The 13,571-nt window shown below is 37.1% G+C and overlaps 1 protein-coding gene across 2 annotated transcripts in view; it reads left to right on the top strand.

The window, feature by feature from the left end:
• The window catches only part of ANKHD1 (ankyrin repeat and KH domain containing 1), a 195,995-nt gene that overhangs the window by 131,948 nt on the left and 50,476 nt on the right, over window positions 1–13,571 (top strand). For both annotated transcript variants that reach the window (XM_075209750.1, XM_075209749.1), the window contains exons 24-26: window positions 1,516–1,632; window positions 9,855–10,032; window positions 12,592–13,039. In XM_075209750.1, coding sequence (XP_075065851.1) covers window positions 1,516–1,632; window positions 9,855–10,032; window positions 12,592–13,039 — 743 coding nt within the window. The remainder of the gene's footprint in view (window positions 1–1,515; window positions 1,633–9,854; window positions 10,033–12,591; window positions 13,040–13,571) is intronic.

Raw genomic sequence — 13,571 nt, 5'->3', positions numbered from 1 at the left:
TCTCCGGTGCTATGTGGACCGCACAGCCTCTACTCGTAAAACAAAGGATCTGTTTGTATTATACAACGTCAAGAAGCGTGGTTGGCCGGCGTCTAAACAGACTATTGCTCGGTGGATTACTTCCACTATTAGTCTGGCTTATGTCCGAGCTTCTCGGCCAGTTCCTCAGACGCTTAGGGCTCACTCGACCAGAGCTGTTGGTGCATCCTGGGCGGCACACCATGGGGCTTCGGCTGCACAACTGTGCAAAGCGGCCACTTGGACGTCTGTTCATACTTTTGTAAAGTTTTACAGATTGCAGGCTTTCGCATCTTCTGATGCGAGCTTTGGCAGGAAAGTATTACATGCAGCCGCTCCAGAGCATTCCCTCCCATGAGGCTGCTTTGGTATGTCCCCAATGTTTGGCAGTGTCCCCCAGTGGTAGGAGAGAGAAAAGAGGATTTTTACTTTCCGTAAAATCTATTTCTCTTTCTCCACTGGGGGACACTGCGCTCCCTCCCTTGCTCTGTAGACGATCTGATTATGAATGTTTTTGATTTACATTCTTCTGCCCTTTGGGCAGCTCCTTATAGTACACTTGGTTAGTCAAAACTGAGGTATCTAGGAGAGGAGGGGCATAGCAGAGGAGGGGAGTAAAAATCAGAGTTTTTAGTGCCTAAACTCCCAATCCCACTACTTTACCCCAATGTCTGGCAGTGTCCCCCAGTGAAGAAAGAGAAATAGATTTTACGGTAAGTAAAAATCCTCTTTTTTTCCATCTGACACACATTTTCACGGATGCAAACAGTATCTTGTGAGCAAGCTGTCGGCTCAAGCCGCACATGTCACGTAACCTGCTTCAGCTTTTCATAAAAATACATGTGCCAGAAAAAACTTTACTTTTCAAAGAGTCGGACTGATGACTAGTGCACCAATGTGAAATACTATTAGGACATCTGGTCAAACTTAAAAGAATTGCCCAAATATATTCCACCTCTACTATGTCTCAATCTGGTACACCTTGTATTGATGGAGTGGTGGTGGATTACTTTGATGTACAAATTAGCATGTCAGACAGTCCCTTTAAATTCTGGGAGGAAAAAAAAGGCAACTTGGAGCCCCTTGAACAAACTAGCTATGATGTATTTAAGCTGCCCACCCTCCAGGGTGTACTCCGGGGTGTTTAGCACAGCTTAGGAACATTGTGAGTGATTGTTGTAGAAGGCTAATTCTACAAAAGTTTTGAAAAACTGGTGTTCATCGAATTGAACTACAAATTGTTAAAGGAATACCATTAATGCCGCCAATTACAAACCGTCTCAAACACTGGATGATAAAAGGACATCAGAGATGAGGATGAGTGTGATGGCATTGTAGACATTGAGGAAGGTGACCACTGTTCGCCTAAAGTCAATTAGTTTGTTTTTCAATGTATTTATTATATTATTATACTGCTCTGTTCAATATATTTATGCTGCATATGTATTGGTGTTCCACAGTTTACATTTTCTTATTCTTTTCTGTTAAAAATTACAGGATCTTCTGAAGAAATGCCATCAGTGCATGGAAACAATTGTGAAGGCAAAGGACCAGCAGGCTGCAGAAGCAAACAAAAATGCAAGTATCCTTCTGAAGGAGCTTGATCTTGAGAAGGTAAAAAAATAGAGAGAATTTGTCTCTATATTTAAAATAATAAAAAAACAAAAAACATTTAAAATGATATGTATGATGCTACATCCCTCTTTCCAAGAGGTGCCTCCACCTTGGACCACATATCCATGTGCTGTGCCATTTAAGATGGCACATTCATGCAAATACAGGAGCATGACATCACTTGTACTACATAAAACAATTCTTAAAACGAGACACTTGCTTTTGCTCTGACAACACCATCTAGTGTAGATAAGTTTGTGCACATTTAGATGCTATATAACATAAATACACTACATAAAACTGCGTGAAGAATAAAATGTGCTTTATTCTGCATAGTTCATATGCACACTTGGGGTCAATTCTGCAAAGTTTTGTACTGTCCAGGTTATGCAAAAAAATGTGCAGCAAAATACCACTACCACTGTTATGCATGTTTAACTGTCTCTGTAAAGGTGGTGTGTAAATGCTGAATATAAATGCTGCATGTGTTTTTATTGGTGTGATTTTTTTTTTGTGGGGCAGAGGGGGAGGGGGGGGGGTGGATTTGTCACTTACCTACTTAGTAAGTACATATATTGAGATTTAGATTCCAGTTTCTGAACAGAAGAATTATGCATCATGCTGTGCAGTAATTTAACAAAAAGTATTTTAACTTTTAAAAAACTAGTAAAAAAAAATAAACAAAAATTAAACTAACAAATCCAGATTTTACTTATTTATTGCTAACACCTTGTGTAGTTCAATTATATGTAGTTTTCAAGTTGGAAAAGAACATATGTTTGGTTTATTTTTGAATCAAGATTAGTAACCTAACTAATTTGCACTCCAGAGAACAGAAGCAGCCTACTCCTCCAGAGTTGTACCCACAAAAAAGTCAAATATTCAAAGAATGAGTGAACAGAGTGGTGGCACTGATATTCCTCCACAAGAAAACGAATAAAATAAGTTACTAATGAAAAGTTTTGGAAAGTCTTTTTACTTGTTCAAAACAACCATGATAAATAGTGATGCTTCTTTCAGTGAGCTGTCTACAGGCGGTGTTCTTATATTCTTTAAAAAAAAAAAAAAAAAAATCTCAAATCAATAAGAAACAATGTCATTAACAAAATGTCCCTAAAAAAAAAAAACATTATAAATCAAGCCAATAACAGTGTATCTTGTGACAAGTGAACACTCATGATACACCCACATGCCAGAACTTAACAAGCAGGTTTTTGATCTTCAGCAATGTACATCCAGTAGATCATAAGAAAATCTTCTTTTTTGATTTGTTTAAACATTAAACATTTAATATTGCTTCAAAACATCTTTAAAATATAATTAAAATGTAAACACAAAAAAAAAACCTCTTCCAAGCAAGCAATATGTGAACTCCTACCAGACAGATGGTAAAAGACAGCGTGTAGATTTAATCTTCTGCAGTTCTAAAGTTGGAAATACACGGGTTGAGAAGACGACATAGAAGGAAATCCAAAGGAAAGAGAGTCCAGCTGCAGGAAGTGCGTAGTTAACAAACAAATTTTGATACAGAAGTATCTTTTTTAAAGTTTAGGGAAATTACGTTCCATCAGTTAATAAAAGTTCCATTATACGATCGGATTCAATCTCAAAGGTGATTCATTAAATAACCATAAAAGTACATATTATGAAATTTCTCAACATCAACCAAGTTCGGCACAGACCAAAAGCTTCACAAATCACTTCAAATGAATACATTAACAATCTTATATTCCTACTAAACACATTTCTACCGAAAGTATTTAAATGAACAATGCTGTTGATTTTCAGTGAATTACAGACACGGGTATTCTCAAATCATCTTAATCTTAGAAAACACATTAATGAGAGGCATATAATTTAAACATATTAACTTACATGTCTAAATGATCCCTGTGATTTTTATCAGTTAAGCTTGAAGGGAGGATTTTTACTTTGCCAATAATCACCTTTTAAGACGTTCAATGCAGACTCTTTCACTGAACGGAACCCAAGAAGAGTGTAATTTACAAGCATTCGGTGTATATCCCTAACCTTGCCTTATTGAAAAAATGGTGGTAATGTTTTCAGTAGTCCTGCTTATGCAAAACTGACATACCTCTTAGTAACCTCCTTTTGCTCTCAATTCCTCAGAGGAAATTACTCCCTTTGTCTCAGCCCCTTTTTGTAGAGAATTAAAAAGTATTTACACAGCATCCAAGAATAAATGTACAAGTATAGGGCAACCTTTGATATGGATTGCAGCAGTTGCCTGGTCACAAGTGCCACTGTCACTGATGACAATATTATTCCCTGGAGCAATGGTTTGTCTTCCTCTGCTGTATTCCTCCCACCTTGAAACCATGGTAGCCCCTGCAAATGGGTTAATCTTTTCAACAGAAAAAAAAGGACACCCACGGAAGGTATGTAATGTGACTTCTCCTTTTCTTCCTTGTCGGATTTTTATTTTTTTTCCCCCTCTACAAAAGGCAGTGGCAGAGTTGTTTGTAATTAGGTTTACCTGTTTTAAGAGATTATCTGGAAAGTGTCTGTGTCACATCCATAATCTATATGGATTAGTGCACCACGTCAAGGGGTGACTCTTTGGGACCATTCTCTACTACCCAGGTAGTAGATGCGGGAAAGCAGCATTTGAATTTGAAAATCATGCGTCATCAAGCATGACCTGAGTGTCTGACATCATATATCCAAGTCAGTGCAATGAGGAAGAAGTGTGCACACTGCTGCATTGCTGAGTCCTGGACTCAGCCTGCAGCATGGACAGAAACCTTCCCCAAAAAGCCAAAGGTCTCCCATTTCAGGTAAGCCTTAGTAAGGGATGTTGAAGGTCTTTGTGATTCGTTTTAGTTTAGGTCCTTATTCTTTCTCCTTTTCAGTGCTTACATGTTCTGAAGAAGGAAAGAAGACTAGAAAACTTTTTAAGTATGGAATGTATCCCTAAGGAAGTGCAATCCCGCGTCCAGTTTACAGAATTGGATGATAAAAAGTTGCTTTTAAAGAAGACCTCCAGGCAGCTCATGGGGTTAAAAGGAAAAGATTCCACTTAGGCTTAGACTGGGATAATGCAGAGGAATCTACAGTGTCATGTGGGGGGAAACTTATCTTATACTGAAGAAGGGGAAGCTGAAGAGGAATCTGGGACATATAGTCTTGAAGTACTGGATTAATTAAAAATGGCAGTAATACTATACATGATTCACAGTCTCCATCTAGGTTGCAATGTTACTTTTTTTGGACATAAACAGCAAACATGCATAGTATTCACAGTGCACAGAGTAATTTAAAGAATTGCTGAAAAAAGAATGTGATCAGCCCGAGAAACAGTCTGAAAGATTGCGCACTATGGGCCTCATTCATCTAGGAGCGTAAATGTCGATACATGCCATATTTTGCATAAAATCGCACTGCACATGGCCAGAACCTGAACATACACCAGAGAGTGCAGAAATTCATCTTTGAGCACAAAGGACCCTTACTACAGCCAATAATTTCATGGGCGTAACGGGGAGGGGAATGGTCATTTGCACATAATCGATGCACAGTAAGGGCGTACCAAGCTCAAGCGCATGCAGCAGCATCAGATTCACACTTTGGGCATTTCAAAGGTACGTGTTTTCAGTCGTATCACTGGCACCAGCTAAATGTCTGATGTAAATGCCAATTACTAGTGATGACTGTTGCAAACATGTTCTAGCATGCATATACAATCAGGAGCAAATGTATTATGTACAGTAGACATTAATAACTTCCTAATGTATTTTATGAGGGGGCAAACACTTTTTTAAATATTTTGTCATTAGCAACTATTATTAACAGGTGACATTAATTGAATAGTTTTGTTTTGGGAGTTCTCTGTTCTTTTGTGGCTTGGTATTCCACATATGTATTTGATGTATCTTGCAGCGTATTGTCTGTTAGAGCAGAGCTGACCTAAACCCGTATACATCAATAGACATATCTTCAAAGTTAATAAAGAAAAAAGCATATTGCGTTCGCTTTACGTTCCTTGATGAATCAGGCCTTATGTATCCTTTTCAAGAAGAGAAGAATAATAAAGGAAATTCAGTACCTCAGTTGAAGGATTCTGCAGAAGCTTTGTTGTCCCCAAAAACTTCTCTCTCGCTCTCTATTGTACTATTAAAAGATGGAGACTTATTTAATGATCTATAGATAGGAAAATTGCATGTATCCACAAGTGCTACAATTTAAGCTGGTATAGCCATGTCTTCCATCTCCAAGGCAATCAGAATTTGTATGGACAATCTATATGCTGACACACAAGAAAGAAAGTATTGTCTACGTACTCTATAACAAATATGGAGATAGTAAGGGAATTAATTGATTTCCTATGTCAGGCATCACTGGATACTGTGACACACTCGGCTAGAAGTGTAGCATTCGTAGGGGTGGCCAGAAGAGGCCTCTGGCTACATCCATGAATAGCAGACCAGCAGTCTGAGAACCACTTAACTGCATTCTGCTTTTGAAGGTGTTTTTTTGTTTGGTTAAAAAAAAAAAAATGATTCAAAAAGATACAAAAGAGTGTAAATTACACTGGTTACCTATGACTAGTGAAACAATTTTTTCTGTTTCTTCCTCCAAACAACTGTTCAAGAAAGCCAGAATGTCTAGACTGGTGTATAGTTTGTCCAGACAATATGTAGGCAATTCATTCAAAGTAGCCCTTTTGAAAAACATCCACTATGACTATGGATTGATCCAGTCTCCAACAGCTTTGGTGGATGGCAAGATTTCAAGGTATGTGGATATATGGACACTTAGTACACAGGATAGCTGTGTCCAGGACATTGTAAGCAATTTGTACAAAATGAAATACCAGAAGCTACCGACGAAAAATGTTCAATTTCAATCTCTGGTGCAAAGGAAATCATTATGCAGCAGTCCGCAAACACTGTTTGAGAGGCAAGTAATTTGTTTAGTGCCTACTAATCAGGGTAAAAGGTTTTTACTCCAAACTCTTTCTGGTAGAGAAACAGTCAAAAGACTTTCAAACTGTTCTAGTTTTGAAAAGACTCATTCAGTTTGTAAAAAAAAAAAGACCTTTCAAAAATGGAATATTTAAACTTCATTCTCAGAGCAGTAGAAGGAGGAGATTTCCAGACATTAATAGATTTACAGGATGCCTATATCCACATTACGATTGCACCTCAACATTATCGTTTACTGAGATTCTTCAGTATGTCATAATTTCCATTTTAGCGGCCAAATGGTAGGCATGTAAACTTTTTCCCAGACCATTCACAAAGGTGTTGGTGGTTTTGATGGCTGCTCTCAGGAAATCGGGAGTTGCAGTATTTTTATCTGTTCAATATTCTGGCTATAGGAAAATCGGAACACTGTGCCAAAACCAGGAAACTCGAGATAATTTCATTCTTACAGAGACATGATTGGATCATAAACTTCAGCAATAGTCTTCTTGTGCTGTCGCAACAGCTGCAATTCCTAGGCATATAGCAAGAGATAAAGCAGTGGTGTCACAAGAAAGCATCCAATATCTTCAGGAGTCTTTAGATTCTTAGGAATGTTCTCCTCAACCATAGGAATTCTCCCATGGGCAAGCTGGCACATGAGAAGTGTACAATTAGAAGTACTTAAATAATGGACTCCCAATCTGTAGTTATTGCATCAATCTCTTACAAAGAACACAAAGATCTCTGAACTAGTGACATGGTCCAACTTTAAAGTAAAGGGGATTACCCCTCTCAGAACCAAGATAGACAGATGTAACAATAAATTCAAGCTCCTAAGGATGGGGAGTTCATTTGAATGCAAATATTAAAATAAGGTTCATGGAGTCAAAATGAAGAGACCATGGGGCAGATTCAAGTCCCTAAATATTCGTCCCTAAATATTCGCACAATGTGCTTCTGGAACGGCCACGAAACGCCTTGCACAATATATTTTTTTTACTGAAGCAACGCTGATTTCTGCTTGCGTCCCATAGAGGTGCAAATAAAAATCTGCATTACGTTTTACCGTAATGTCAGTAAAAATGTGCATCCGCAATGTACAATTGCATCTGCCTCCATATGCAAACATCCTAGAAGAAAGAGCTGTGTGGCATGCAATACAAAGTTTTATGCCTCAATTGTGAAACAAACGTCTTAGAATCTTATCTGATAATCGGATCGTGTTAACCTTCATAAGCGGACAAGGAGGTACCAGGAGCAAATGCATGTTTGCATAGATGGCAAATATCAATGGGCATTGAATAAAGTGTTTCTGCAAGTAATAGTATTCTAGAAATAGATTTAATGGAGACAAGCCACCAAACCAAGGTAAAATATTCTACTCTTGTCACAAGGAATCAAAAGCAGAAAGAATAGAATAGAAGTTCTAACAAAGCCGTGAAAATTTATAGTTTTATATTCCCTCTTGTTCCTCTAACTTAATTTACACTAAAAAGAATACAGAAAGAAGAAGCAGAAGTCATAGCAATTCCATTTTGGCCTTGCAGAACATGGTTTGTGACAGCACAGGAAATGCACTCTATCCTTTTAAACCAAACATCAGAGGCCAATTCTTCAGCTAAATCCAGGTAGTCTCTCTTTGATAATGTAGAGATTGAGCGGGCACTGTTGAGGAGTAAAGGTATTTCTGACAAAGTGAAGTATTACTACAAGCAAAAAAATTATAATTCTTCAATGAAGATATTATTTAAAGCAGCAAAGTTAATTAATGTATTAAGTCATAATTAATGCATGAAATCCTTTGTGGCACCTTGGGGTCTCAATCTTGTTTTAGAGGCTCTAACATCAGAACTCTTTGAACCTCTACAGAAAGTATTACTCACACGGTTCATACTCTGTATTACTGTTAGCCAACACGTATGCTAGAAGAGTGGGAGAACTTAAGACACTGTAATGCAAAGAACCATTTCTGGACATATATTGAGATAAAGTGGTGGTAGGGGCAAATCTTCCTTTTTATTTTTTTAGCAAAGGTATTTTCCAGGTTTCATGTTAACAAAGAAATTGTGCTTCCAGCTCTGTGTCCTGAGCCATCTCCTTTAATTAGAGAAAAAATAATGCATGCATTGGATCTGGTTAGAGCAGTATATGCATTTCTCTCCAGGACAATGGATGACAGAAAGACGGATTAATTTTTTATGTCCTGAAGGTCCAAGGTAGGGTAAAGTTCCTTCCAAAACTACCCTTTGTTAGATGGATTATAGAAGCTATATAACTTAGGCTCATAAGAGGTGCCAAAAATATTGAGTGCATATTCCACTAGAGTAGTAGCGGCCTCTTGCATTCACAGGGCATAGGCTTCTTTGCAGAGCAGCAGGATTGTCTTCAATCCATACATTTTCCAGACACTGTCTTTTGAATGTCTTCAGTTTGGAAGAAAGCTTCTTCAGTAAAATCTCTATTTGCGTGAATTGATCAGTGTTTGAAAAAAAAAAAAAAAATTCTGTTTTGACCACCGCAATATTCCATTACTTGGCTCTATCACATTTTTGGGGCTGCCATGGAGTCTAAAAAGGAAACCTATAAACTATGTTTATCGGATTTCTTTTTCCTTGAACTTTGTGGAAACCCCAATATTCCCTGCCATGCTTTTTGTTTATATTTTTCAGAGACTGCTTAGTGGGTCACTCTAAAAGACAAGGATTGAAAGGAAAATTGTTATTATTTACCTAGGTGTGTCAACTTGTTTCCCTTCTCTACTCAGCTGATTAACCTATTCATGGGGACTGCCATGGAGTTCTTCAAGGAAAAGAAATTATTTGGTAAAAACAATCTACATTTTTTTCGCCGGTGACCGCTGCAGCTCTGTTTTTAAGAATTTTAGTTGCCTTTATTCCCATGGCTCAGGCCCTAGCTTAGCTGAGGTGCAATTTTATCACAAATAGCTTAGTGAACTACTGAAAGATTACTGACCCTTTTAAATTTGTAGTCTTTACCTTACCTTGATTAGCTATCTTTACCTTGATTAGCTATCAAAATGTAGGGTGTTTGAGCACTGCATTACCAACAATCTGAAAATGTTAACAAGTAAAATATATTTGGAAATGCCTGTTATCAATGTGGGTGATACTTTTAGTTGGCATATTGCTTAAAACCACTATTGGATAAGTATTGGATTAAGGAGCAAAGCATAATATGTCTTTATTGCAGAACAGAATAATTTTTAGTTATGATGTTTGTAAACAAAATGTAATCCATATTTGTTTTATTTATTATTTTAATGGGGGGAAAAAGTCAAGAGAAGAAAGCAGGAAACAAGCTCTTGCAGCTAAAAGGGAAAAACGAAAAGAAAAGAGAAAAAAGAAGAGGAATTTGCAAAAAAAGAAACTTGAAGATGATGACGATGATGATGATGATGATAGTAAGATTTCAGGAAAATGTGACTTGCTTGACGATGCACAGGATGTTGATGGTAAGAATTCATTTTACAATAATTGGTTAATAAGTTAATTATCTGGTAACCGTTTATCAGTATACCTGACACACATCTATGAAAAATCAAAAATAAGAAAATGGTATAGAACAACATTGTTTTATATTATTTTCACATTTGCATCCTGTAAAAAAGATCAGTAAAATATTCTCTCCTTTTTGCTGCTTCCAGCTACTTTTGTTTAAGGCATAATGCAAATTTTATATTGATAGGGGCTGTCCCATGGTCTTAAGAAGCCAGCTATAGGCTGAAAAGCCTAACTGATGGTAGCACGTATCTATTGCACCAGTCACTGAAATAGTACATTTTTTTTTTATATTTTTTTTTACTTGTGTTTAATTATTCAGTGTTTTATCAGAAATGTATAAAATTCCATTCTAGGCAGAGTTACTGTCTTGGTTATATTACATTAGCTGTTTCCTCCAGTCTGCAGTTGGTGATGACTGGGATGTTCCAACTTTTGATGTGTACATGGACCATGCACTGGTTTGTTCAGTAGGACTCAGTTGAATTTAATGAATTCCATTTAACAATACGGAGCACTGAGATGCCTTGAAAATGAATGACCGTAAAAATAATGCGAAGTGCATGAAAAGCACATTAAAAGTACATGTGTACTTTGGATGTGCTTTTAAACTGTTTTTAATGCATCAGCAAAACTCCTCAGAATTGGATAAAGTCCTGTTCAACACATGAAATGTGCATATGTGCTTTTGATGCACTTTTCATACATTATTAATATTCTGAGCATTACTCCACTGACTGAAATGGAAACCTGTACCAGCCAGCCTCCACCTCTCTCTTCCTTTTGACTTTCAGTTGATAATGAGGCACACATGAAACCGTGTGTGTATATTTACATTTTATCTGGATTTGCATAAGCCACAAAATTGACGCATAGCTCTGGCAGTGAGTTATAACTGTTTCAGTAACAGATATAGAATTGATTTTGTCTCACACCTGCTTCCTCCTGCTTGTAGTGGCTGAGACCTGCAGTCAGACATGCATTATTTATTATTGGCTGGTTCCCATTCACACTATAAACTTAAATGGGGGCAGAAGATACTCAGCTGATACGTATAGAGCAGTCAGGCATCCATCTAGAGATCTTTCGCTGTATGCTTCACAGAGACTCTTTGACAGTCGGGAAACTATTAACATGCTTATCAGAGTTTTCTGCATGGAAGAAATGAATCCCCCACATCACCACAGTGTTGGATGATGTGTTTTCATGTCTATGAAATCCTCACCTGTGGTATTGCATGGTAACACATTCTGTACCACAGAGAAGTTTAAGAAATAATTAAAAACAAATTATAAAAATATGGAAGTGGAAACACACAATGATACATATATTTTGTTATGGTCCAGAATATAGAACAAGCCTCAAATTAAGTCATAATTTAGTCTTTGGTATCTGTGCAAACATTGGATGTTTCAGATGGGTTTCAGTTTTCTGTGAAAGTAGCGAAGAGAATGAAGAGTCACAAAAGTTTGTTTATAAAAACAGGAAAACAAATAAAAACTAACTAAAAAAAAATTTGCTCAAGTGCAGTAACAAAAGTAATCCCTAATTTGCTTGGATAGTGTAAATAAAAGTAAACTTGTCCCTGGTGCAAATGCTAAAAGAAAGATGGTGCGTTCTTATTTGAAAATTTGACATTGAACCCTGACAGTGTAAGAGTTAATTTGTCATTCAGAATGTGAATGCAACATCCATTCAGCAAGAGACTCAATTGTTTGGTGCCTATTGTGGATTTGTAAATTCACTGCAATAACTGGTTATTTGTTTACAAATGAGCAAGGGTTAATAAAATATTATTCTTGTGAGCACTTATTGTGGGCCAGATTAATCTTCAGATGCTAGTCCCTTTTACGGGCCATATCTTGTGTGAAATTGCTCTGCACATACGCCAGAACAGGGCTTAAGCCAGTTAACACAATTGCATGCAGTTCATGTCCAAATGCAAATGACACTTCCGACTGCCTACAACTTGAGGGTGGGGTGGAATGGCCGGGCGCACGTAGGTGCAATGTTCAGTAAGGGCTGCAGATTGGACTGATTCAAGCTCTGGGCATCTCCCGGGTAGATGTTGTTTAGCTGTATCGTGCACCAGTTACAGGGCAGGTGTAAGTGCTGACTGATAATGATGACTGACACTTATGCCCGCCAGAACACATGTTCACATGTAAGAGAAACTATAACAAATGCATTTTATGTACAGTACTCATTGAGAACATCTTGATTTATGTGTTTCTTGTTAAAAACATGCATTCAGATGGGACTTTTAGAGCATACTTGCACCCAGATTCAAATGGAAACGTTTCTTGAGATCTGCTTGTATTTGAATATGGGCGTATTGTGTTCGAAGATGAATCGGGCTCTGTATCTATCTTTCAAACAAATCTGAGTTTTGTGACATGCAAAACTTTACTCTAATTGCACGTAATAATGATAAAACCGAGAAATCCTTTTATTTTATTGCAGATATGTAAAAATGGCTTTTATTTATTTATAATGTTTTTGTTTTACTTTAGAGGAGGAAGATGTTCCGTTAGAGCCGCCAAGTGCAACAACAACGACAACAATTGGCATCTCCGCAACTTCTGCTACTTTTACAAATGTGTTTGGGAAAAGGGGTAATGTAATAACACCAAGCACTAATCAAAAAACTAAGAAGAACAAAACCAAAGACACCTCTTCAAACCTCCAAATAATTGTGCATGACCAACATTTGTCTATAGCACAACAAACATCAGATAATTTATTTAGTGGTGAACCTAGAGGAGGTAGTGCAAATGGCAATAGTGATTCTGACTATGTGGTTGATAATGACTGCAATAATGAAAGCAGCATCAGTAACAAGATCCAAGAACCTAATGGCAATGCTGATTTAAACCCATCTGGAATGAGAAAGTATTCTTCATTGCTGCTCCATAATGGTGAAGAAAAGTCCAAAATACTAACTTCTAAGCTTTCAGCAAGGTTGGTTTTTTGAAATGTATTATCATTATTTATTGTAGCTGTTTAGTTTTAATTGTTTTACTATTAAATGCAGTTTGTTTTAGCTATTATGCCTTATTTATAAAGTGCTGATATATTGCACAGTGCCCAACATCAGGATATTGACACAAACAAACTGCATATAATGACATGAAACAGAAGGTAAATGTGGTCTTGCCCAAAAGAGCTCACTTTACTAAGTGGTGCTTGGAACAATTGATACATAAGGGAATGCAATAACAATTGTAGCTGCTTGTGTAACGTGTGTGGCTATTGTAAGGCAACAGCATTATCAGCCACCAATAATAAAGACATTGACGACTTGCATTTCTGTGCAGCTACTAGTTGTGTGGTACAGTTGGAATGAAGAGAGACAGTGTGCAGTGGAAACATGTTTAATTGTAGAGCTCTAAAATCATTCAGCTGTTGGCAACCAGAAGTAGTGCAGTTTTATATATTCACTTTTCTTATAGTTTATAAAAATGCTTTTATTCATTTCATGAATAAAAATTTG

Source organism: Mixophyes fleayi, chromosome 4 (genome assembly GCF_038048845.1).
Source record: "Mixophyes fleayi isolate aMixFle1 chromosome 4, aMixFle1.hap1, whole genome shotgun sequence".
Classification (NCBI taxonomy): Eukaryota; Metazoa; Chordata; class Amphibia; order Anura; family Limnodynastidae; genus Mixophyes; species Mixophyes fleayi.
Note: the sequence above shows the minus strand (reverse complement) of the source record. Positions and strands in the feature narration are given on the sequence as shown.